The 26,607-nt window shown below is 43.0% G+C and overlaps 2 protein-coding genes across 2 annotated transcripts; both read left to right on the top strand.

Moving 5' to 3' along the window:
- Positions 1-656: 656 nt before the first annotated feature.
- LOC309363278 (vomeronasal type-2 receptor 26-like) lies at positions 657-11,195 on the top strand (the record flags this gene model as incomplete). Its single annotated transcript, XM_081899383.1, has 6 exons — positions 657-865; positions 2,374-2,665; positions 5,139-5,915; positions 8,428-8,658; positions 9,993-10,119; positions 10,297-11,195. 6 exons carry the CDS (start codon positions 657-659, stop codon positions 11,193-11,195), a joined length of 2,535 nt encoding a protein of 844 aa, XP_081755509.1.
- Positions 11,196-18,159: 6,964 nt separating this feature from the next.
- On the top strand, positions 18,160-24,338 carry LOC309363277 (vomeronasal type-2 receptor 26-like; the record flags this gene model as incomplete). Its single annotated transcript, XM_081899382.1, has 3 exons — positions 18,160-18,330; positions 23,139-23,265; positions 23,440-24,338. 3 exons carry the CDS (start codon positions 18,160-18,162, stop codon positions 24,336-24,338), a joined length of 1,197 nt encoding a protein of 398 aa, XP_081755508.1.
- Positions 24,339-26,607: the final 2,269 nt, after the last annotated feature.

Genomic DNA, 26,607 nt, shown 5'->3' with positions numbered 1-26,607 from the left:
CACCTGATCCAGCTTCAGGGCTCTTCTGATGTCAATCATGTTCAGCCAAACTCAACTTTCTCCCTCCTTGAACCTTGTCAGTCTCTTGAGTCAACATGTTTTTCTCCTGCCCTGCACCTGCTCCCAGAGGAGACCTTTCTTCCCCTTACAATTATCAGAACCACAGTGATCTCTTCTTATCCCCCATGAACACCCTTCGAATGCTGCCTTTGGGAACAATAACCCAAACATCAAAATCAAAAGCAGTAGGAGGTTATTTACTCCACCATGCCTGAAAAGTTTGATATATAAAATATCTTGTGTGCCACAGAGGCCTTGCAGCCAAGATATACGTCAGGTGAAAGGGTGTAGGGGATAAGTCCTTGTGTAGCTTAATCAGAACATAGGAAGCTGCCTTTTAGCTTAGTACTATCTACTGACTGGTGGCAGCTCTCCAAGTAGAGGACATCTTTAGCCCTACCTGGAACAGTTGGGAGAGGATGGACCTGGCACTTTTTGGGTGCAAACCAATGCTCTACCACTGAGCTATAGCCTTTCCTCTTTGTCTCTATGGCCAGAGGTGGACACGTCTTTGCAAGAGTTTAGGCTTCTTCTGATTAGCTGGCTGTGGAGTTGAGAGGAACAATCAGTAAGGAAGTGTAGCCGGGGGATTCAGAATGATAACACTGCTCTTGTTGCTCCCTCTTGTGACCTACGGGATGCAGCAGAAGGCAAAATGCTCACTGAATCTGATCAGGGATGTCAATTATGCTGTGAATTATTACAGGCCAGGAGACCATCTCATTAGTGGAATTGTATCTTCAAAATTCATTGGAGATCGTTTGCCCTTCACCTTCTCCAAAACCCCTTTTAACTTTGTTGATGCGTGAGTAATATATTGATGTGTTTCTTTTACACTCAATGCACTTGATGCACGTGGGTCAGCCCCTCTGAGATGAAAATGACTGAAGTTAGGGTGGGTCTCTCTTGGGGATCTTTGGGGCCCTGGAGGTCTATAGGGTATGCCTGTTGCAGGTTTTCTGTACTTAGCAAATGACATTCATTCTTTCATTGTGTTTCATGGAACCTTGGAGTATTTCTTGGCATGAAAACTGTGGAGTTCTCCCACTCTTAACCCAATAAAATCTTCTGGCCCCAGGACTGAGCCACTACCCTCACCTGGAAATGAACGGGAGATTGCTTCTCTCACTCAGAAAAGTGAATGTTGAAAGGCGGGCTTGTCCTTTATAGCTGGGTGCAATGATAGATGGGGAACACAATGTTCAATGCACAATTATTTTCCCCAGGCACAAAGCAATCTATGCAACTGAAAACTGTAACTCTCTACTATGCTTAGGCAGGTGCTCTTCTCATGCTTTGATTCCAAACATGCCAACCATTTAATGGGAAGCAATGTTTGTGAGATATATAATGCCTGGAGAAGACCATAGATACAGTGGTAGCTACTAACCACTGGACAAAGTTGAGCCAGGCTTCCCAAATCTTCCCTGAGCCCGTGGAGTGGAGGATTCTAAGCCCTCGAAGGCTGTTGAGTCTCCCAGGCTGCACACCTGGTCCTTCAGGGATACAGTTACCCCATTCAGGATCAAGACCCACACCTGCCCAGCCCCTGTCCCCCCAAAACAGTTCTTCTGCCTTGTCAGGATTCAACCTCAATCTGTTAGCCGTCATCCATCCTCCAACCACCACCAGACACTCACACAGGACATTCACTGCTTTCATTGGTTCCAATTTAAATGAGAGGTAGAGCTGAGTATAATTTGCATACTGATGAACACCCAGCCCAAACCCCCGATGGTTTCTCCCAGCAGCTTCATAGAGATGCATTTTTAAGAGTTTAGTATACTAGAAGTATTTTAGAAATCCTTAAGATATTTAGCAGGGAGAGGAGAAGAGAGTAACTGCTCATGGAGCCATCTAAGACCGGAGGTGTCGAGTCTCAGAAATGAGGAGCCATCAGCAACTGTGTTCGGCTCCATTCCCTGGCTCCTCCCAAAACGTCATGCGATGTCATGTGATGTCATGCGTGTGATGTCATATGTGAAACCGTCCTCCTCAATTTTAGGCGTAAGTTTTTCTGTATTTATTTATTAAACTTATATGCTGCCATTCATCCTAAAACCTCAGGGCAGTTCAGAGAATAAAATACAGTTGGAGCCTCTGTCACTGGAGCTGGGTTCAGGGGGCTGGTTTGTGTCCTGGTTTTTTCTCCATTCTCCTCTCCTGCAAAGATACCATGGGCATTGCCCCACTGTTCTCTGCTTACTGGGCTCCTTTACCATTGGGTTTGATTTACAAAAAAGAAAAAAAAAAGAATGTGACTTTCAATTTCACTGAATTGAACACGACTATGTGGCATAATTCTTTTTGCAGCTCTGTGAATAAGAGGGCATGGCAAATTCTTAGCTTCTTGCTGGCCATTCAGGATGTCAATCTTAACCCCAGGCTCCTACCCAACATCACCCTGGGCTACAGCATCTATGAAACCCATTTTGATGGAAGAACCACTTCTGATGCTCTGACAGATCTGCTTGCTGGTGGGAAAATCAATATCCCAAACTACACCTGTGGAAAGCAGAAAACGTTACTGGCTGTTCTTGAACGGGGTGAATCCAACATCTCCATGCACATTGCAAGCATGTTGGGCATCTACAAAATCCCACAAGTAAGAATGGGCACACCTGACATTTGTCATCTCACAAAACAACAAATTATGCTGAGGATACTATAACTATTTTATTAAATAAATTGAGCAAAATGATAGTAAGAAAGGAACGTAGTGCTAAATGTACAACTGCTTCAATATAGATATTCTTAAATGTGCATTAACGCATCAATAAATAACCGATCTCCCCCCCCCCACCCATCTACAAATAATGTAATAAAAAGCCATGCTAGAGGTGGAATAATACTTGGAGGTGACTTCAATGGTATGATTTCATCTATGGTTGACAGATCTCAAACAATGCGATCTAGCCAAGGTCTTTAATAGAATAATGGAAGAAAATAACTTGATAGATATTTGGAGAATCTAGTATCCTAATGATAAAGATCTCACTTTCTATTCTCATGTCTACAATTCATATTTCCATAGAGATTTTCTCTCATTGCTTCATGCCCAGTAGCAAAGATGACTAAAACTGAAATCCACCCAATGACTTATGCTGATTGTGCCCCAATATTGCTAAAGATACAACTTGCAGAAACTCGATATGACAAATTATTATGTTTGGACAACTACGTCTTGCGAATTGAAAGAGTTAGAAATGAGCCAAAATATTACTCTAGAGGTAACCTGGCCAGTAAGCTGGGATGCAGCAGAAACCTATAGTTGTGCAATATTGATACAAAAAATATCTGAAAAATGGAAAACGTTTACCCCAAAAGAGAAATATTTAATTCAGAAAAAAACATTTTTTAAAAAAGTTAATAAGCAAAGACCAGATCTGGGGTCAATGGAGAAATGAAATAAGATTGGTATACCAAAAACTTCAAACTGAAAAATGGAAGACAATGCATTGACTCAGGCATACCACAATGGTGGTTTGAAAATAGCCATCTAAATTACTTTCATATCAACTATAATATAGGCAAGCAAGAATCTTAATTGTATGTATAAGACATAAAAATTAACTACTTCCTTAGAAATAGCAAACTTTTTTCTAGTGGTACTCACTGGTACACAGTACTTGCACTACAGCCCCGCCTCCAGTCTTGGCTTCTATAGCAAGTGTGTGAAGAGGGCACACCTTTTCTCCTTCCCCCATGGCTGTGGGCCCATCCTACTACCAGCCCTGGTGGAAGCGCTTCCTCCTCATTCTGTGGCAGCACAGCTTCAGGAAGGTGCCTGGCTGCTGCTGCACCAGTGACCACCATTCAGGCAGCTCTGCGGCCGGTGGAAGTTGCTGTTGGATTATCACCCACCCAGGACCACTGCCAGCATCCCGAACCACTCCAGGGCGATTAGTCCGGTGGTCATCCTCTGGCTGCCGTTCAGGAATCCTCCTTCAGTCCAGAGAGACCGATAATTAAGCAACTTCGCTCTTATGAGAAAAGCACACTAATTCCCTTCTGCACAAAACATCAGAAGGAAAAGGCAGTTCATAGATTTCATCTACTTTATTAAACTGCATACAAAACAACATGCATGGCTGGCTGTCTCAAACAGCCCAGCTTGTGAGAACTACGACTCAACACTGCTTCAGTCCAGAAGCGGAAGCGACGAACGTAACTCCACCCCGGTTACGCTGAAGACAGTCTGAGAACTGACTCACACTTCCTTTCTCATGCTGTGAGACATCTGATGTAAACAGCTCTTGCTGTTTCCTGGCAGCTTGGCAGCTGGTGAGAACCGAAATGGTGGACAGCCGGTAAGCTGAGTCTGTTATAGCAGTGGCAGCCAGGCTGGGCAACATCAAAAGGACTCTATCTTCCTTGAATACCTAAAAGATTCTGGGGTTGCGGCGCTCATCTTGCTTTATTGGCTGAGGGAGCCGGCGTACAGCTTCCGGGTCATGTGGCCAGCATGACTAAGACGCTTCTGGCGAACCAGAGCAGCGCACGGAAACGCCGTTTACCATCCCACCGGAGCGGTTCCCATTTATCTACTTGCACTTTGACGTGCTTTCAAACTGCTAGGTTGGCAGGAGCTGGGACTGAGCAACGGGAGCTCACCCCTTCGCAGGGATTCGAACCGCCGACCTTCTGATCGGCAAGTCCTAGGCTCTGTGATTTAACCCACAGTGCCACCTGTGTCAAAGTCTTACTCTTAGAGTAATAAGTCACCGAGGAACAGGTACAAAGCATAGTTTATTCATTGAAAAATGAAAGCAACCTATATAAACTTTCTACTAATAAAATAACAAGTTAATACAACAATTATCTACAAATCTTCCACCCCCAATGTACCTATTCCTAGCAAATGGACCTAAACCAGCTGAATCATATAGAACACTTCCTTTGCTAAACGAAAGTGCTGATGTATGGTCCTCTGTAATCAAAAAGCTTTTAAGTGGTTTATACATTGCTAAAATAAAATTAAAATAAAATTAAAATACTATATTTCAAATAAGGTTAAGGTTGATAATTAAATTTGTCCTGAAAAACAAAGCATCGGTCTCTTTGCCTTCTCTCACCAGCTCAGTTCTGGCTTCGTTCTTCATGATAAAAAGCAGTCCCCTTTTGTCAACTCAATGGCCCCAAATGAAGACGCTCAGTACCAGGGAGTGGTCCAACTCCTCCTGCACTTCAGATGGACATGGGTCGGCCTCTTTGCTTCAGACAATGGCAATGGAGAAAAGTTCTTGAGCACTTTGACACCTCTGATGAGCAAAAGGGAAATTTGTGTTGCCTTCACCGAAAGAGTACAATGGAAAACTTCCATGTGGTTCTCTCATGAACCATCTGCCATGTGGAGACAAGTTAATGTATTTGTTTACTACACAGATACTCAGTATGGATTTTTTGTCATCATAGAGGTACAGTCTTTCTTTGAAAGGACACAAACTGGGGGGAAAGTCTGGATCACCACAGGCCTTCAGGACACCATCTTGTTTTATGAGATGGAGGCCTTCCAATATGCCCATGGTTCTTTGTCCTTTGTAATAAAGACCAAACAAGGGGCAAAAAAGGACTACTATGAGCCAATAGCTTCTGCTTCTTGGTGGAACGCATATGAATGTTCATATTCAGAGCATGCTTTATCCGTGAGGAGTTGGGAAAGATGCAGGGAGAAGGAGACATTGCTTCCCCAGGAGGAGATTGAAGGAATCCACTCCCAAGACAGTTATATCACTTACTACAGTGTCCAAGTTGTGGCTCAAGCCTTGAATGCAGCCTATTCATCCAGATCAAAGCAGAGGTTGATGGTGGGTGGAGGAGACAAGATGGAGCTTCAAAGTCTACAGCCATGGCAGGTATGGCCTCTAGCGTGATAGAGATAGAGATAGAGATAGATAGATAGAGATAGAGATGATAGAGATGATAGAGATGATAGAGATGGAGATGGAGATAGAGATGATAGAGATAGAGATAGAGATAGAGATAGAGATAGAGATGATAGAGATAGAGATGATAGAGATAGAGATAGAGATGATAGAGAGAGAGAGAGGGAGAGAGAGAGAGAGAGAATAAACACACACTCACACACACTCATATATGCACACTGTATAAGATTTCTTAGTTTACATTTCTTAGTTTTCTTAGTTTACCAAACTTAAAACCATGGAGAGACCTGGTCTGAACAAAGACATTGGATTCTTATCGCATTATACATGACAAAGCCATTTTTCACCTTCTCACCCCTTGCTTTTTCCTGTAAGACCTATTGCAGTCGTTAAGAGTCGTCAACAGGCTCATCACAGCTATCTGCCAATCACCCATTCCTACCACCCCTCCCCACTTTCTCACTATATAGAAGGGTTTGGTGACTTCTGTTTCAGTGTATCTGAAGAAGTGTGCATGCACACGAAAGCTCATACCAATAACTAACTTAGTTGGTCTTTAAGGTGCTACTGGAAGGAATTTTTTTGTTTAGTTTACAAAATAAGTGCATTTTCCTTTTTTCAAGTTGTGTTTTCTACAGATCAATTTCATTTGTTGTGAGACATTAGTGTTGCATATAAGTTAGATTAGGAAGAAATAAGGGAGAGAAGAGGGGGAGGAGGAGTGGTGAGTAGGGTGGGGTGGTTATGTTTCTATTCTTCTACTTAGTGTATGTTTGGGGTATAGGTTTAAGGAAGGGGGCGAGGTTTTAGCTCCAGTTTGTTTGTAGCGTGATGAGAGGGCCATTATGTCTTGTTCTATTTTGCTAATATTTGAAGAGGTTTGTTTTTTTAAGGGATGCTTTCTCTTTTATGCAGGCTCCTCTTGTGACCGCTTTTATTGCATCCCGAAGGAAGGGGGTTGTTATATTGTCTACATCATTTTCTTTGAAGTAGTTTTGGAGTGTTTTTGTGAGACTCCCTCTAATTAGCTCATTTGTGGTTAGGATGGGACTGAAGGGCCATGATGGGGTGGTTCATGTTTCTTCTCATATATTAAGGGCAAATTCTACTGGGGCAGGATCTGTGATTTTAATGTTGCCTTTGTTCACTGATCCAACTAAGGGGATCAGACCTAGCGTGAGCAGAATGTTATCTAGTCTGCACACTGTGCCGTGGCACCCAAAATGGAATCTGTAGCAATTTGCAAGAGTCCCTAAATGTTTGGGGTTGCCTTCAGAGGAAGGTTGCCCATGGTTTTGTAGGGTGGGTGTTTTTCAGAAAGATGCCTCTCATATTTAGGTTGAGGTCACACTCCCAGGATTGCTTCCCCTTTGGAGAAGGAAAGGAATTTGTTTAGGTTTTTTGGATGTTTTGTGTTTGGGGCATATATGGAGCCAACTGTCAGTTTAGTTTTGCTATCTAGTGTCCCTTTAGCAAAAATGAATCTGCCTCTTTTGTTTTTTAGCACTGTCGTGGCTTTGAAGTTCAGGTCTCTACTGAGTATTATGGCTACTCTGTGGGCCTTTCCTGAACCAGGTGCAATCCATTGTTGACTGAAGCAGGGATCACTCAGGAGTTTGCTTCTTTTCGGTGGATTGTGTATTTCCTGTAGGAAAGGAATGTGTGGTTTCATGGTGTTCACATACGAGGGGATGCGTTTTCTTTTCATAGGGTTTCCCAACCCCCTCACATTTAATGTAATTGCTTTTAAGCTAGCCATCTTGCTTATCTACTTTATAGGATGATTCCATGCCAACCCATCTGGGTTGACCTGTGTCTCTCACCTTGTATTGTCTATCAAACCTATTAAGTTGCGCTAACATAAAGTGTGATGGGTGGGGAAGGAAGGGTAGAATTAGATATGGGTTAAAGAGTGGGGGGTAGATTACAGAAATGGCCTCTCGCTTTTGAAGATTGTGATTTATTTTCCAACTCTGGAATAATCATAATAGGAACATACTCTACAGGTGTTTTGGAAAAACTGGGACAGCTCATTTTCTTCTCATGTGCGCACAGCAGCCATGTCCCCATATGACAAGTGAAGGAATATCCAACCAATGATTTCCTCCTCCAAATGTCTTTACGATCTGTGACTTCCAGGTCCTGATGCCACTGTATAGCCATCTTGCTCTCTGTGGACAATGTCAGCTCCCTTGGCCTGAAAGTGGAGATGAGCGCCACACCCCAAAGTCAAATTTGATTGGAATTAACCTTCCAGGGGTCTTTTACCTTTTTAAAAAACCTTATATCATTCTTTATATACTTTCCTTTAAGAGTGATGCTATAGAAAACAGGATCCTGTAGTAGAAAGATAACTCCACCCTTCTTAGACTTTTGTGTTCCACCTTTACTAAATCCATTATGACCATTCTTTACATACATTACCAATTAATAAGTCTTTTCTAATATATGCCATCCAACGTGGTTTTCTCTGTTGTTCTAGCTTCATTCATTCTTGAAAGAAGTCCATCTGTCTTCTAATACTTCAGCTGATGCACAGTACTTGGATGAGAATGGGGCACTGGCCATAGACTTTGATATTGTGAATTGGGTGCTGTTTCCTAATAATTCTCATGCTGGTGTGAAAATTGGGAGCATAGAGAGACAGGAGTCCTCAAATCTAAAGTTCACCATTAGCCCAGAAGCAATAGTATGGCCCACGCTGAGTAAGAAGGTAGGATAATGTTATGTGCCTTTTTAATATCTCTGATTCCTGCTATACTCTAACAGCTTGTTGAACATTAGCAGTTTGAAAGCTTCCCAGTGCCAGTAGATAAATAAATATCACTGTGGCGGGAAGGTAAACCGTGTTTCTGTGCACTCTGGATCTTGTCACAGTCCTCCCTGCAGTAGACGTCATTTAGACATGCTGGCCATATGACTTGGAAAGTTGTCTGCGGACAAACATCGGCTCCCTCGGCCTGAAAGCAGAGATGAGCGCCACACCCCAAAGTTGAATTTGACTGGACTTAACCATCCAGGGGTCCTTTTCTTTAACTTTTTCTTTTTTTACCTTATAGCAATTTTATATAGTTTCCTTTAAGACTGGTGCTAAAAAAAAGGATACTGTAGTAGAAAGTTCACCATTAACCCAGAATCAATAGTACTGTATGACCCACATTGTGTAAGAAGGTAGGAGAAATGTTACATGCCTCTTTAATATCTATGGCATATTCTACATTCTAACAGCTTGTTGAACATTACGTATCACGCTTTTATTGCAGTCATGGAAACTTCCTTGGAGATAATGAACTTAATGGATCTCACTGTTGAATAAGCATGTATAAAATCTGACAATGAATAAGAGGCTTACAAAATGAATTACAAAATGAACAGCTGTAATAAATATTTATTCATCCAGCTGGGAAAGCTTCCTAAAATGAAAATGGGAAGTGCAGATATGCCTCACGAGAAAACTAGGTGTCAAGTTCTGCAGCCTTCATGCCAACCTCAACAACACCATTTAGCCTTTGAATCAAAGCAGAAGTCAGTCAGTCCAGCCTTATTTCACAACTGCACCAACACATAGCAGGTGTGATGGGAACCGTATCAGGAGTTGTTTTAGTGCTCCATTTTGTAGGAGTTTTTTTTTTATGATGGCTGGTCCAATTCTCATGTTTTTTCTTATTTTGATCCTAGCATTGCCATTAAGCTCTTGTTCCTCATATATTTCATGCTGCCTGGATTGTATGTATGTACAGAAAAGTGTTAAAGGGAAGAAGCAGAAAAACTAAAGAGATTTCACAGCCATGCTGCTCTACAAAAAGCAAAAAAGAAATCACTCCTAATTTGGCCCGAGCTCACTTTGGGCCATTGGAAGTAAAGATGCTTTTAATGTTTCACACTTTATTATATTTTGATCTGTGCGGGAATCTGCCCAGAGTGACTGGGGTAACCCAGCTAGATGGGTGGGGTATAAACAACAACAACAACAACAATGATAATCTCCCCAAAACTCAACAATCCATTTCCTAAAGCCTCGATGCTGTTCCTTCTATTTATTTCCAGACCACGCCTCATTCAAGATGCACAAAGAGCTGTTGCCCTGGATATGCCAAGAAGATTCAGGAAGGGAAGCCCCCGTGCTGCTATGACTGCGCTCCCTGCTCAGAAGGGACAATCTCCACTCAGGAAGGTAGGACATGACATCAGTAGAAAGAAGCCATAGGTTGAAACTTCTCTACCAGTGAACACAGCGTTCTTTCTTGATCTCTCCCATATGCCAACAATTTTGCACAATTGTACCAGCATCCAGACTGCTGTAGGTGTATGACTTATGTTAGCATACTGAAGTCTCTTTTACTCTGTGCAGATGCCAATGAATGCATCAGATGTCCAGAAGATCAGCATCCAAACAAGGACCACGATCAATGTGTCCCCAAAGCAACCAACTTCTTGTCCTATGAAGATTATTTGGGGATCCTCCTGGCTTCCGTTGCCCTACTCTTATCTTCAACCACAGGCTTTGTTTTGGGACTATTCATGAAATACAATGAAACTCCCCTAGTCAAAGCCAACAACAGAGACCTCACTTACATCCTCCTCTTCTCCCTTCTGTTCTCCTTTTTGTCCTCTTTCCTCTTCATTAGCCGGCCAAGAAAAGTCACCTGTCTTCTCCGACAAATGGTCTTCAGCATTGTCTTCTCATCTGCCGTCTCTTCTGTGTTGGCAAAAACCATCACTGTGGTGTTGGCCTTCTTGGCCACCAAGCCAGGGAACAGGCTGAGGAAATGGCTGGGGAAGAGTCTGGCCAACTCCATTGTCATTTCCTGCTCCAGTGTGCAAGTTGTCATCTGCACCACCTGGCTGGGACTTTCTCCTCCATTCCCAGACTCTGACATGAGCTCCTTACCTGGAGAGATCATCTTGCAATGCAATGAAGGGTCTGTTGTCATGTTTTACGCTGCCCTCGGCTACATGGGTTTCCTGGCTGCCATCTGCTTTACAGTGGCTTTCCTAGCCAGGAATCTGCCTGGGGCCTTCAATGAAGCCAAGCTGATCACCTTCAGCATGCTGGTCTTCTGCAGTGTTTGGGTGTCCTTTGTGCCCACCTACCTGAGCACCAAGGGGAAATACATGGTAGTTGTGCAGATCTTCTCTATCTTGGCCTCCAGTGCTGGGCTTCTGGGCTGCATCTTCATGCCCAAGTGCTACATTATTATACTGAAGCCTGAACTGAACACGAAGGAGTACCTGACGGCAAAAAAATAAATGGAGAGAGTGAGAGAGATTATCCATTTTTCTTTTTGTTGTTGTTTAGTCATTTAGTCGTGTCTGACTCTTCGTGACCCCCTGGACCAGAGCACGCCAGGCACTCCTGTCTTCCACTGCCTCCCGCAGTTTGGTCAAACTCATGCAGGTAGCTTCGAGAACACTATCCAACCATCTTTCCTTTGGTCTGCATTAAAAGCATTGTTAATCACTTTCAACAGGTGATGCTGAATTTTTGTGTTTCTCTAGGGAGTTCAGGAGTTCAGTTGTTTAAAACTGCCATTTTCCTCTCAGTATGACACCTCATTCACTTAGCTCAGTCAATCACTGCCTTGTCACTTTAGTCACTCTGCCCTTTCTATTCCTCAACTGTCTCATGGCTCTAAGTCTTGGAAACCTGCTCCCTGCCTTACAGGCCTTAGCAGCTAGATTTATTTTATTTTATTTTATTTTTTATTTTATTTTATTTTATTTTATTAACCCAATATGATAATTTGGTCCAACAATTAATGACCAATGAGGATAACAAAATCTGATGGGATCACAAATAAATTCAATTTTTAAATGAGAAATTATATACATCTTATGGTCACAAAAATGATGCCCTTTCTTTTCCTGCGCTTTCTTTTCCTCAACTATCTCACAGCTTTGAGTCCCAGAAGACCTGCTCTCTGCCTTACAGGCCTTTTTCCACATGGCCTGAGGAGGGAGGGGTCCTGACTGACTCTAGCTACAAAAAGTGAGGCTGCTAAACAGAATTTTGGATTGGGATCTTGTTTAAGGATTAACTGATTTTAATTTGTGTGGGTTTTTGTTGTTGCTTTTATGGTTTGATTGTGAATGAGGAGGCCGATTGTATCTATTTCACAGAGACCTGAGTGGATGAGTGAGCGGGCTGGAGTTGGTGTAAGCCAGCTGTGCCCACCTGGGTATTCAGTGCAGCTGTGGAGTGTATAGGGTTAAACCTCCTGAATGTCCTACATCTGGGGAGGGGCTTCCAACGGAAGCTGCAGTTTTCTTTGTCTGTGTGAAAGTATTTTCACTTTTTGCTGGGAGCGAGAGAGACACACAGCATGTGTTCAAGTTCAGGTGGAATCGTTTGTCCTTTTGCCTGCTGATGTAAATAAAACGCTGTTAGAAAGAACAGTGTGTGGACTTTTTCCTTCTTCTCACACGGAAAGCAATCGCTGCACAGCTCTGCAGCTGCCTGGAAGAAGTTTTGTGCAGAGGAAATGTGCCGGACAGGCAGCAAAGTCCAACAGCAGCATCAGGGCAGACTTGAGCGTAGGGTAGGGAGACTAGCTGGGTCTAAAGTGGTCCCATTTCTCTTTCCAGTTGGGGGCGTATCTAGAAAGTGTGCTCCTCTTTGTTACATCATATGCTCACAGCTGCAAGACTTTTATATGTGGAAAGATGCAAGGACACATCATTACCAACATTGGAATAATGGCTGTTAAAGCTAACGGATTTAGCTGAGATGGCAAAATTGACACATTCAATAAGAGAAAAGCCATTGTTAAGATTTGTTGAAGACCGGAAACCTCTCATAGAATTTTTGCGTGAAAAACAAAATGAAACAATGACATCTCGATTTGAGGTTTGAAGATAATTTATTTATAGAAAGTGGCTTTGTGGGGTTTTATTGTGAAATGGACAAAGTGATAATTGTTTTTATGTAGCAAACAGCTGAAGAATCGGAAGTTCTTTACTTGTGGGGACTTCAGCATCCACGCCGAGGCAACTGGTTCTGGAGTGGCTCAGGACTTCATGGCTTTCACGATGACCATGCGGCTGTCCCAACATGTCACTATCCCAATGCATGTGACAGGCCATATTCTGGACCTTTCCCCCCTCAAATGGGCAGGAAGAGGGTGAACTAAAAGTGAGGGACATTGACATGAGCCCATTGTCAAGTTTGGATCACTTCCCGTTGAGATTGAGGGTAACAACACCTTTTACACTTGGCAGAGGCAGAAGACCTCTTTGGATGGTCAGTCTTTGGAAGCTGGTTGATTCAATAGGTTTCCAGATGGCTGCTGGGAACGCTAATGAAACAAAACCTGGAGGACACCATGTTAGGGCCCCCTGGTAAACATTCAAAATATTTGGAGAAATGGCGTTGGAGGATCACATCCATGCAGAGATTGTCATTGGGCTGGATTGGGACTTCATCAGCTGATTACAACTCTGCTCTGAGATCTCCAGTGGTGGCTCCTTTGTTACTGAGCCAAGCTCAAGGTTTTACGGAAGCTGCTAACAGCTTGGGAAGAGTTGACTGGAGGAATTTTCTTCTTCCCTATATATTCACTCATCTGCTTTAGTTGGAAAAACTGGCACAATTCTTGGTGCCCAGGGCTTTTTTTAAAGAAAGAAAAGAAGGTGCTTGTACTCACCATGAAGTTGTTACTTTATACCACACCTTTAACATTTGGGGCAAAGGTACCAGTACACCCTTGAGTACCCCCAGAAAATAGCACTGCTGGTGCCACACAATACTCATTCTGGACAGGTGGAAATTGATCCCTTCCCGTGGCAGCACCTACACTTTGCCACATTCCGCCTATTGACACACACTCTGTATTCTTTTTGGTGCCTGGGAAAACAATTTTTATTGAGGGAAGTCTGTTTAGATGTGTAGCAGTTGACATGTTATTCAATCTAACTTTGGCTTAACTTTTTACTTAATTATATTTTGGATTTCCAAATAGATCTTTTTTATCTTGTGTTTTCCCAATAAATTTATCATTATTCTTGTGGGGGTTTTTTTGGTACAAGAAAGTGGTACATGAATTTTATTTTTTTAAAAAATAGATATTTAGGCCACATCATGGAGGTGAATAAGGCTATAAACAGCTACTAGCCCTTATGAATATGGCCTCCCTCCACTGTTTGAGGCAGGAAGACTCAGTTGTTGGGAATCCCATGTAGGGAAAGGGCTGCTGCACTGACCCCTTCCTTGTGGCCTTCCCTTTGGGGCAACAACTGTCCATTTTGAGAAGAGGATGCTGGACTTTATGGGCCCTTTGCCTGATACAGTTTTAGGGCTCTTCTGATGTCAATCATGTTCAGCCAAACTCAACTTTCTCCCTCTTTGAAGCTTGTCAGTCTCTTGAGTCAACATGTTTTTCTCCTGCTCTGCGCCTGCTCCCAGAGGAGACCCTTACTATTATCAGAACCACAGTGATCTATTCTTATCCCCCTTGCACACCCTTTGAATGCTGCCTTTGGGAACAATAACACAAACATCATGATCAAGAGCAGCAGGAGGTTATTTACTCCACCGTGCCTGAGAAGTTAGATATATAAAATATCTTGTGTGCCACAGAGTCCTTGCAGTCAAGATATACGTCAGGTGAAAGGGTGTAGGGGATTAAGTGCTTGTGAAGCTTAATCAGGACATAGGAAGCTGCCTTCTAGCTTAGTACTAACTACTGACTGGTAACAGCTCTCTAAGTAGAGGACATCCTCAGCCCTAATTGGAACAGTTGGGTGAGGTTGAACCTGGCACTTCTGGGTGCAAACAAGTGCTCTAGCACTCCGTTATATCATGTCCTCTTTGTCTCTGAAGCTGGAGCTGGACACGTCTTTGCAAGAGTTTAGGCTTCTTCTGATTAGCTGGCTGTGGAGTTGAGAGGAACAATCAGAAAGGAAGTGTAGCCGGGGGATTCAGAATGGTAACACTGCTCTTGTTGCTCCCTCTTGTGACCTACGGGATGCAGCAGAAGGCAAAATGCTCACTGAATCTGATCAGGGATGTCAATTATGCTGTGAATTTTTACAGGCCAGGAAACCATCTCGTTGGTGGAATTGTATCTTCAAGATTCATTGGAGATCGTTTACCCTTCACCTTCAACAGCACCCCCTTTAACAGGGTTAATGCGTGAGTAATGTATTGATGTGTTTCTGCTTCACTTCAGTTCCCCGGATGCACCTGGATCAGCCCCTCTGAGATGAAAGTGACTGAAGCTAGGGTTGGTCTCTGCTGGAGATCTATGGGATCCTGGAGGTCTTTGGGGGTGTGGCTGTTGCACGTTTTCTGTAGGTAACAAAATGAAATCTGCAAAAAACTTTGTGAAATCGTTGCAGGAGATCTTGAGGTCCTCACAAGGCCCCAGTGGTGGAGGTGGTTCCATTACATTGCAACCCACCTAAAAGTGTCACCTGCTGCTGTTTTCTGCAGATGCAATGGAGGCGGGGAACAAGCTCGTGTAGTATTGTGCTTTATCACAACCAAATCTTGCTGCATCAGTTTAAGAATCTCCATAAGCTACTTTAGGGCTGTGGGATTCAAATAAGTTCCAGCCTCCCCCCCCCTTCATTTTTGGATTGGCCATTTCATGCACAGTTGAAGGAGATCCAGCTCCCTCAGTAGTTCTGGTACAGTCATACCTCCACTTACGTATCCCTTTGCTTACGTAAACTTCTGGGTTTTTGCCACGCGCGCAACTTCTGGGTTTTTGCCACGCTCTACCAACACATGCGCATGCGCAGAAGCAGTCCCTCCAGTTGCAGAAACCTCAGGACCCGACCAGAGCTCAGGAACGGATCCCATCCTCAACCGGTGGTGCCACTGTATTTATGTTGCTCATAATTAAGCCTCTTCAAAATTAGGAGTAAAATAAGGCAGCAGGGAGGACATTTACCCAATTAGACATGATTTTTGTTTGCAGTTTAGTATTATAGATTATAACGGTTTTTCTCTCCATTCTATCCTGCAAAGATACCGTGGACTATACCCTACTTACTGGGCTCCTTTCCCATTTGCTGTGATTTATACAAAAAAGAATTCACTAAATCGAACATGACTATGTGGCGTTTTCTTTCTGCAGTTATGCAAATAAAAGGGGATGGCAAATTCTTAGCTTGTTGCTGGCAGTTCAGGATGTCAATCATAACCCCAGAATCCTACCCAACATCACCCTGGGCTACAGCATCTATGAGACCCATTTTGATGAAAGAACAACAACTGATGCTCTGACAGATCTGCTTGCTGGCGGGAGAATCAATATTCCAAACTACACCTGTGGAAGGCAGAAAAGGTTACTGGCTGTTCTTGAACGGGGTGAATCCGACATCTCCATGCACATTGCAAGCATATTGGGCATCTACAAAATCCCACAAGTAAGAATGGGCTTCTAGTCAGGCACACCCCACATTTGCCAACTCATGAAACAACAAGTTTTGCTGATGTTAATATAACTATCCTAACAAATAAGATGAGCAAAATGATAGGAAGAAAGGGACATAATTCTAAATGTACAACTGCTTCAATAAAAATATCATTCAATATGCATTTAAGCACCAATAAATAACCAACCAACCCCCATAAATCTACAAATAATGTAATAAAAAGCCATGCTAAAGGTGAAATAATACTAGGAGGTGACTTCGAGAGCCAGTGTGGTGTAGTGGTTAAGAGCGGTAGTCTCGTAATCTGGGGAACCGGGTTCACTTCGCTGCTCCTCCGCATGCAGCTGCTGGGTGACCTTGAGCCAGTCACACTTCTTTGAAGTCTCTCAGCCCCACTCACCTCACAGAGTGTTTGTTGTGGGGGAGGAAGGGAAAGGAGAACGTTAGCCGCTTTGAGACTCCTTAAAGGGAGTGAAAGGCGGGATATCAAATCCAAACTCCTCCTCCTCCTTTTCTTCTTCTTCTTCTTCAATGGTATGATTTCATCTATGATTGACATATCTCAAACAATGCAATCTAGCCAAGGTCTTAAAAAAAAGTAATGGCAGAAAATAGCTTAATAGGTATTTTGAGATTCTACCATCCTACTGATAAAGACCTCGCTTTCTATTCTCATGTCCACAATTCATATATCCATAGGGATTGCTTCATTCCCAGTAGCAAAAATGGCTGGAACTGAAATCCACTCAATGACTTATGCTGATTATGCCCCAATATTGATAAAATACAACTTGCAGAAACTCGATCTGACAAAATATTATGTTTGGACAACTACGTCTTGCCAATTGAAAGAGTTAGAGATGAGGCAGCATTAACCTTAAGCACTAATAAAAGCACTAATTACAAAATTTAAAAGCTCAGAACAAAATAGAATAGTATAAAATCATATACACATTAAGAAGCTGTTCTAGTAGGTCATTTATCTGACATAGGGTTGACCATGAATCTCAGCAGGAGCTTCAAAGAATGGATTGACGCTTAATACAATTGTTCTGGATGGGGTTGGACTCCATACACAATAACAGGTTGGTACTTTGGGATAGTTTGTACATGGTGACCCTCAAGACCTGATTAGTGCAAAGCGCTCTATATGGGGCTACCCCTGGACTGGTCTAGAGGCAGCAAGGGAAGCAAAATTCTACAGCTAGACCACTGACAAGAACAGGCTATTGGCAGCAAGTAACACCAGTGCTCTAAATTTGCCCTGTCTGCCCTTGTGCTACAGGGCTAGGTTCAAGTTCCTTGTATTTCTTTAAGAGGCGCTTAACTATTGGGGTCCAGAATACTTCTAGAACCACCTGATCCATTATGATCCTCCTCAATCCCTGAGCTTTAAGGATGAATCACGGTTTGGGGTCCCCAGTGGCTCAGATGCACAGTTCGTTTCCAAATGACCTTTGTGCATATTATTGTGGGTACAATTTTATATAACTCCCTTCCAGTTGAGCTCATACAAGGCCCTTCTCTATTTACCTTATAAGGCCTCATAAAGACTTGTTGTTATTATTACTCCAGGCATTTTAATTTAGTTTAATAGCTGTACCTTCTTTGTTTTTTTTTCCTTTTGACTCCTTCTGAATGTCTTAGTGACTACTGCAGTTAAGTTGTCTATACATTGCTAAAATAAAATAAAAACACTTTATTTCAAATACAGTTGAGGTTGTTATCTAATCTTTGTTCGGAAAAGCAAAGTACCCGTCTCTTTCCCTTATCTCACCAGCTCAGTTCTGGCTTCGTTCTTCATGATAAAAAACAGTCCCCTTTTGTCAACTCGATGGTCCCAAATGAAGAAGCTCAGAGCCAGGGGGTGGTTGAACTCCTCCTGCACTTCAGGTGGACATGGGTCGGCCTCTTTGCTTCAGACAATGGCAATGGAGAAAAGTTCCTGAACACCTTGACACCTCTGATGAGCAAAAGGGAAATTTGTGTTGCCTTCACAGAAAGAGTACAACGGAAAACTTCCTTGTGGTTCTCTAATGAGCCATCTGCCATGTGGAGACAAGTCAATGTATTTGTTTACTATACAGACTCTCAGTATGGATTTTTTGTCATCATAGAGGTACAATCTTTCTTTGAAAGGACACAAACCGGGGGGAAAGTCTGGATCACCACATGTTTTCCGGACAACATCTTGTTTTATGAGACTGACGCCTTCCGATATGCCCATGGGTCTTTGTCCTTTGTAATGAAGACCCAAAAGGGGGCAAAAAAGGACTACTATGAGCCAAGAGCTTCTGCTTCGTGGCAGAAAGCATTTGTATGTTCATATTCAAAGCATCCCTTATCTGTGAGGAATTGGGAAAGATGCAGGGAGAAGAAGAATCAGATGCTGCTGCCCCAGAAGGAGATTGAAGGAATCCACTCCCAAGACAGCTATATCACTTACTACAGTGTCCAAGTTGTGGCTCAAGCCTTGAATGCAGCCTATTCATCCAGATCAAAGCGGAGGTTGATGGTGGGTAGAGGAGACGAGATGGAACTTCAAAGACTACAGCCATGGCAGGTATATCCACTCAATATACGGTATATTGCACGAATCGTGGCAAACCCGGAATTTACTTCTGGGTTTGCCGCAGTCGCGATTTGGATCAGGCCCAAGTAGAGGCGGTTGTAAGTAGACGTTCTACTGTGTAAGGTAAAAGGTAAAGGACCCCTAGACGGTTAAGTCCAGTGAAAGGCAACTATGGGGTTGTGGCGCTCATCTCGCTTTCAGGCCAAGGGAGCCAGTGTTTGTCCGCAGACAGCTTTCCAGGTCATGTGGCCAGCATGACTAAACCGCTTCTGGCACAACGGAACACCGTGACAGAAACCAGAGCGCATGGAAACACCCGTTTACCTTCCTGACACACCAGTACCTATTTATCTACCTGTACTGGTGTGCTTTTCAATTGCTAGGTTGGCAGGAGTTGGGACAAAGCAACGGGAGCTCACTCCATTGTGGGGATTCGAACCGCCGACCTTCCGATGCTCAGTGGTTTAGACCACAGCGCCACCCATCTCTCTCTCTCTCTCTCTCTCTACACACACACACCCACACACACCCCCACATATATATATACATGCACACATATACAAACATACACACACACAAACACAAACATGATTTCTTAGTTTACAAAAATACATGCATTGTCTCTTTTTTTCAAGTTGTGTTTTCTACAGATCAGTTTCATTTGTTGTGAGACGTTAGTGTTACATATAGAGTTAGGTTAGGAAGAAAGGTTGATAGTAGAATAGCTTTATAAGCAAGCATTGTGTTTATGGAAGACAATCTTACTTGGCTACAAGTGATTGCCAAAGAGAAGAGAAAGAGAGGAAGAAAGGAGGGGGAAAGAGGAGGAGGAGGAGGAATGGTGAGTAGGGTGGGGTGGGTATGTTTCTATTCTTCTACCTAGTGTATGTTTGGGGGTTTGTGTCAGTGTCACTTGTGTAGGTTCTCTTACTAGTTGCTTGTTGTATTTCCTTGGTGGTGAGAGAGGTTGGGCATGGATAGGGTGCGGTTGGTTGTGGTTGGTTGGCTGTAGTGAGGTGTGTGTGTGTGTGTGTGTGTGTGTATTTTTAGATCAAGTTAGCCAGATTGATTCTTATGCTGTCGGCGGATTCTTTTTTTTAAAAAAAATATAATTTTTATTCATTTTTTCAAACACATAATAAAAAACAAACACAGCACAAAACAAAAACATACACAACATTAAACATATATAATTTCATGACCTTAATTTCATACACCTTCTTTCCTCCGACTTCCCCATACCTCCCTTTCGCTGCATCCTTATTCCACAATTCTTTAGCAACCCTTTAGTCAATTTGTCTATTAGTTCCCTTTCATTAGATTTCCTTAAACTTATTAGTTACAGCTGTAATTCTCTACTTCTTACCCCTTGACATCTTAACACTCCTCAATTTTACAACAGTTTTTAAGATATATTTTGAATTTCTTCCAGTCCTCTTCCACTGTCTCTTTCCCCTGGTCTCGGATTCTGCCGGTCATCTCTGCCAGTCCCATGAAGTCTGTCACCTTTGTCTGCCATTCTTCCAGAGTAGGTAGTTCTTGCATCTTCCAATACTTTGCCAGAAGAATTCTTGCTGCTGTGGTAGCGTACATGCTGTCGGTGGATTCTTGTCTTGTTGGGCTATTTATATAATAAAGGGGAACGATACCGGGGTGAAGTCGTCTTCTTACTCCTGACAGGTCTCTCCAGTATTTGGTTATGATGCTTCTGGCTGCTGAGAGTAGGTGGGTTATGAGCTCTTTATAATGTGAGTGGGCATTATTATCTTGGAAGATGTTTAGTAGGGCCAATTCTGGGGTTGATGGTGGGTGGAGGAAATGAGATGGAACTTCAAAGTCTAAAGCCATGGCAGGTATGGCTTCTCACTATACACGCACACACACACACACGCACGCACACTATATAAGATTTCTTAGTTTACAAAATACGTGCATTGACCCTTTTTTCAAGCTGTGTTTTCTACAGGTCAGTTTCATTTGTTGTCAGACATTAGTGTTGCATACAAGTTAAGTTAGGAATAAATGGGGGGCAGAGGGGAGGGGGAATGGTGAGTGGGGTGGGGTGGGGTGGATATTTTTGGATCAGGTTAGTCAGATTGATTCATATGCTGTTGGCAGATTCTTGTTGGGCTACGTATATGTTAAAGGGGAACCATACTGGGGTATGGTTCTATTTGTCCCCATGTCAATTTCAGTTTATTGGTTAGTTTTTCTAATAAGGCTGTTTCCGGATTGAATCTGGATTGGGAGGGTTTGGAATCAGTAGGTTAATTTTGGAAGGGTGATAATTTTGATCATGGCTATCTTTGTCTGAGAAGGTGAAGTTGGTGTTGTTCCATTACCTCAAGTCTTTGTTGATTTGTCACCACAAGGGGTTGTAATTGTGGAGGTATAGTTTGTTGGGGTTTCTAGGTATCTGAACTTGGTGTGGCAAAGTTTTATCTTGGTGATGTTGGCAAATCCTTCTTGGGTGTGGGTGTGGGTGTTGAAACACATAGCCTCAGATTTTGCAACGTTTACTTGTAGGACCAATGCCATTGCAAACATGTTGAGTTCTCTGATTAGGGTGTTTGCTGTGTTTATGGGGTCTGGTGTTGTGACCATCAGGTCGTATGCAAAGAGCCCTAATTTAAAGGTTCTGCCTTTTATTTCCACTCCCTTGATGTCTGTGGCTGCTCAGATTCGGATAGCTAGAGGTTCCAGAACCAGGATGAATAGGAAGGGAGATAATAGGCATCCTGGTTTTGTGCCTCTTTGGATTGTTATGGTGTTAGAGTCCATACTGTTAGTCCTGCATTTTGCTGAGGCTCGGGAGTAGATTTGTTTGAGGGTTTGTAAGAAGTTGGGACCAAATTTCATATTAGTTAGTACGCCTAGTAGGTATTTCCATTCTAAGCAATCAAAAGCTAGGAACCTAACTGTCAGTCAGGGTCTAGTTACCTTGCTGTGTTCAATCAGATTCAGTAGTTTCCTGATGGGGTCTGTCATATCGCGACCTGGGACAAAGCCAGTGTGGTCTGATGGTATTAACTTGTGTAGGAAATTTTTTAGACAGTTAGCCAAGATTGATGTGAATATCTTGTAGTCTTGGTTTATTAATGAGATTGGATGGGTATGATTCTACTTTGAGGCTGTCTTTGAGCGGTTTGGGGATAGAGACTATCTTGGAGGTGGTCTAGGTTTTAGCAACGGGGCCGCCCTGTTATGATGTTGTTGATCCTATAGTAGAAAGACGACTCCATCCTTCTTAGAACTTTGTGTTCCACATGTACTAAATCCATGATGACCATTCTTTACATAATTTCGCAAAATCATAACCAATCTTTTCTAATGGATGCTATCCAGCATGGTTTTCTCTGTTTTTCTAGCTTCATTCATTCTTGAAAGAAGTCCACCTGTCTTCTAATACTTCAACTGACGGACAGTACTTGGATGAGAATGGGGCACTGGCCGTTGACTTTGATATTGTGAATTGGGTGTTGTTCCCTAATAAATCTCATGCTAGTGTGACGATTGGGAGCATAGAGAGACAGGAGTCCTCAAATCTAAAGTTCACCATTAGCCCAGAAACAATAGTATGGCCCACACTGTGGAAGAAGGTAGGAGAAATGTTATGTACCTTTTTAATATTATGATTTCTGTTACGCTCTAATAGCTAGTTGAAAGTATATATGAGGCTTTTATTGCAATCATGGACACTTCCCTGGAGCTAAATCCCATTGCGCTGATTGGATCTCACTCTTGAATAAGCATGTATAAAATTTGACAATGAATAAGTGACTTACAAAATGAATTACAAAATGAACAGCTGTAATATATATATTTTATCTAGCCTGTAAAGCTTCCTAAAATGAAAATGGGAAGTGCAGATATGCCTCAGGAGTAAACTAGGTGCCAATTTTTGCACTAGGTGCAGCCTTCATCCCAACCTCAACAATGCCATTTAGCCTTTCAAGGAAGGCAAAAATCAGTCAGTCCAGTCTTATTTCTCAACTGCACAACACAACTGTGTCAGGAGTTGTTTTAGTGCCCCAATTGTAGGAATTTTTTTATTGTTGCTGGTTCAATTCACATGTTGCCTGGGTTGTCTGTATGTGTCGAAAACTGCAGTATATCAGTGTTAAAGGGAAGACGCAGAAACACTAAAGAGATTTCACAGCCATGCTGCTCTACAAAAAGCAAAAAAGAAATCACACTCAACAATCCATTACTTTGATGCTGCTCCTTCTATTTATTTCCAGACCACGCCTCATTCAAGATGCGCAAAGAGCTGTTGCCCTGGATATGCCAAGAAGATTCAGGAAGGGAAACCCCCATGCTGCTATGACTGTGCTCCCTGCTCAGAAGGGACAATCTCCACTCAGGAAGGTAGGACACGACACCAGTGGAAAGAAGCCATGGGTTGAAGGTTCTCTTTGAACACAGTGTTCTTTCTTGATCTCTCCCATATGCCAACCAATTCCCACAATTGTAACAGCATTCAGACTGCTCTAGGTGTGTGACTAATGTTAGTATAATGTTAGTCTCTCTTGCTCTGTGCAGATGCCAATGAATGCACCAAATGTCCAGAAGATCAGCATCCAAACAAGGAGCAAGATCATTGTGTCCCCAAAGCAACCAACTTCTTGTCCTATGAAGATTATTTGGGGAAACTCCTGGCTTCCTTTGCCCTACTCTTATCTTCAACCACAGGCTGCATTTTGGGAATATTCTTGAAATACAATGAAACTCCCCTAGTCAAGGCCAACAACCGGGACCTCTCCTACATCCTCCTCTTCTCCCTCCTGCTCTGCTTTTTGTCCTCTTTCCTCTTCATCAGCCGGCCAAGGAAAGTCACCTGTCTTCTCCGACAAATGGTCTTCAGCATTGTCTTCTCATCTGCCATCTCTTCAGTATTGGCAAAAACCATCACTGTGGTTCTGGCCTTCTTGGCCACCAAGCCAGGGAACAGACTGAGGAAATGGCTGGGGAAGAGTCTGGCCAACTCCATTGTCATTTCCTGCTCCAGTGTGCAAGTTGTCATCTGCACCATCTGGCTGGGACTTTCTCCTCCATTCCCAAACTCTGACATGAGCTCCTTACCTGGAGTGATAATCTTGCAATGCAATGAAGGGTCTGTGGCCATGTTTTACGCTGCCCTTGGCTACATGGGTTTCCTGGCGGCCATTTGCTTCACGGTGGCTTTCCTAGCCAGGAAGCTGCCTGGGGCCTTCAATGAAGCCAAGCTGATCACCTTCAGCATGCTGGTCTTCTGCAGTGTTTGGGTGTCCTTTGTGCCCACCTACCTGAGCACCAAGGGGAAATACATGGTAGCTGTGCAGGTCTTCTCTATCTTGGCTTCCAGTGCTGGGCTTCTGGGCTGCATCTTCATGCCCAAGTGCTACATTATTATACTGAAGCCCGAACTGAACACGAAGGAGTACCTGACAGCAAAAAAATAAATGGAGAGAGTGAGAGAGATTATCCATTTTTCCTTTTATCTGTATTAAAAGCATTTTACCTTTCAACATTGCTCCCTTCTAACTTTAGTTACTCTGCCCTTTCTATTCTTCAACTGTCTCATGGCTCTGAGTCCTGGAAGACCTGCTCCCTGCCTTACAGGCCTTTTCCCACCTGACCTAGAGGGGTCCTGACCGGCTCTAGCTACAAAAGCTGAGGCTGCTGAACAGAATTTTGGATTTGCATCTAGTTTAAGGACTAACTGACTTTAATTTGTGTGGGTTTTTGTTTTTGCTTCTGTGGTTTGATTGTGTACGGGGAGGGGGGGAGGGGGGATAGAGAGATTATTCATCTTTCCTGAGGATGATTGTCTCTATATCACAAAGACCTGAGTGGAAGAGTGAACAGGCTGGAGTTGGTTTAACCCAGCTGTGCCCACCTGGTTATTAAGTGCAGCACCAGGGCAGGCCTGAGGGTCAGGGAGACGGAGTTGCTGGGTCTAAAGATATCCCATCTCTCTGTCCAGAATGTGTGCTCCTCTTTCTTACAATATATGACCACAGCTGCATGACCTTTACTTGAACAAAGATTCAAGGACACATAATTAAAAACATTAGAATAATGGCTGTTAAAGCTAACGGATTTTGCTGAGATGGCAAAATTGACACGTTCATTAAGAGAAAACCCATTTGTTAAATATTGGAAACCTCTCATAGCCTTTTTGCCTGGAAAACATGATGAAATAATGACATCTGGATTTTAGGGTTGAAGATAATGTTTGTTTATAGAAAGTGGCTTTGTGGGGTGTTGCTGTGAATTGGACGAAGTTAATATTGTTTTTATATAGTGGACAGTTGAAGAATTGGAAGTTCTTTATTTTTTAATCTTTTGTTCCCCTCTTTTTCTATTCTATTCTTTTTATGTGTTTCTTCTCCTCCTCCTCCTCCTCCCTCTCTCTCCACACTCACACACACACACCTTCCTGTGTTTTTATTGTATCTATATAAAAGTGTTGGTTTGGTTAAAAAATGGGAAAGTATATAAATTTTGTATTTTTCTCTATAAACACTCTCTCTCTCTCATGTGTGTTTCTGGCATTGGGCAGTCTGGACAGATTAGGGACTGTGCTGGTTTACTGCCCGCCTCACTGCCCGGCCCTATCCCTGCCTCAGCTGACAGAGCTGGTCTAAGAGGTGGTGTAGAGGACTCCCAGACTGTTGGTTTGGGGGACTCCATCATCCATGTTGAGGCAACTGTTTCTGGGGTGGCTCAGGACTTCATGGCTGCCATGCTAACCATGGGGCTGTCCCAAAATATCACCATTCCAATGCATGTGACAGGCCACACTCTGGACCTTGTTTTCTGAACTGGGCAGGAAGAGGGTGATCTGAAAGTGCCATCAGTCCCTTGTCAAGTTCAGATCACTTCCTGTTAAGACTGAGTCTATCACCAGCTTTTATGCTTGGCAGAGGAACCTTTGGATGGTTTGTCTTTGGAGGCTGGTGGATTCAATGGGTTTCCGGATGGCTGCTGGGAGCCATAATCAAACAAAATCTGGAGGACACCATGCTAGTGCCCCCTGTTCTGGAATGGCAAACATTCAAAATATTTGGAGAAATGAAAAAGCTTGGTTTAGGAGTAAGGATTTAAAAGAAGAACTCTGCCCTAGTTAAAAATGAGAAAGGGGCTGACACGACCTCACCTTGTGTCTGTCCCATTGCTTCACTTTGGCACAAGACACAGTCACTTCCACTCCATCCACTGAAATCACTCTTATGCAAACACTCGGCAGTGTGTGTGTGTGTCTGTGGCCTGGTGTTGGAGGACAACAACCATGCAAAGGTTGTCAATGGGTTGGATTCAGAAATTTTGAGAAGAGGATGCTGGACTTCATGGGCCCTTCACTTGATCCAGCTTCAGGGCTCTTCTGATGTCAATCATGTTCAGCCAAACTCAACTTTCTCCCTCCTTGAATCTTGTCAGTCTCTTGAGTCTATGTTGCGTTCGCAAAGTAAAGGAAGGACTGGACCCTGATTAAAAATCAAGACACGAGGCTTTGACCAGCAAGGCTCTCGGAGAAAAGTGCGCAAACCACACCCCTCACTAGGCCATTTTATTAGCAAAAGAATCTTTTACACAGGGCTCGTAAGAACCAATCGTATTTCCTCTGAGCATTTCATCCAACCCCACATGGGGAAAAAGTTACACTACAACACGAATTAGCATGCATATATTTTGGGGTAAATATGTTGAGAACTACAAAGGGGTAGT

Source organism: Podarcis melisellensis (genome assembly GCF_964234715.1).
Source record: "Podarcis melisellensis genome assembly, chromosome: 2".
In the NCBI taxonomy this organism is placed as follows: domain Eukaryota; kingdom Metazoa; phylum Chordata; class Lepidosauria; order Squamata; family Lacertidae; genus Podarcis; species Podarcis melisellensis.
Note: the sequence above shows the minus strand (reverse complement) of the source record. Positions and strands in the feature narration are given on the sequence as shown.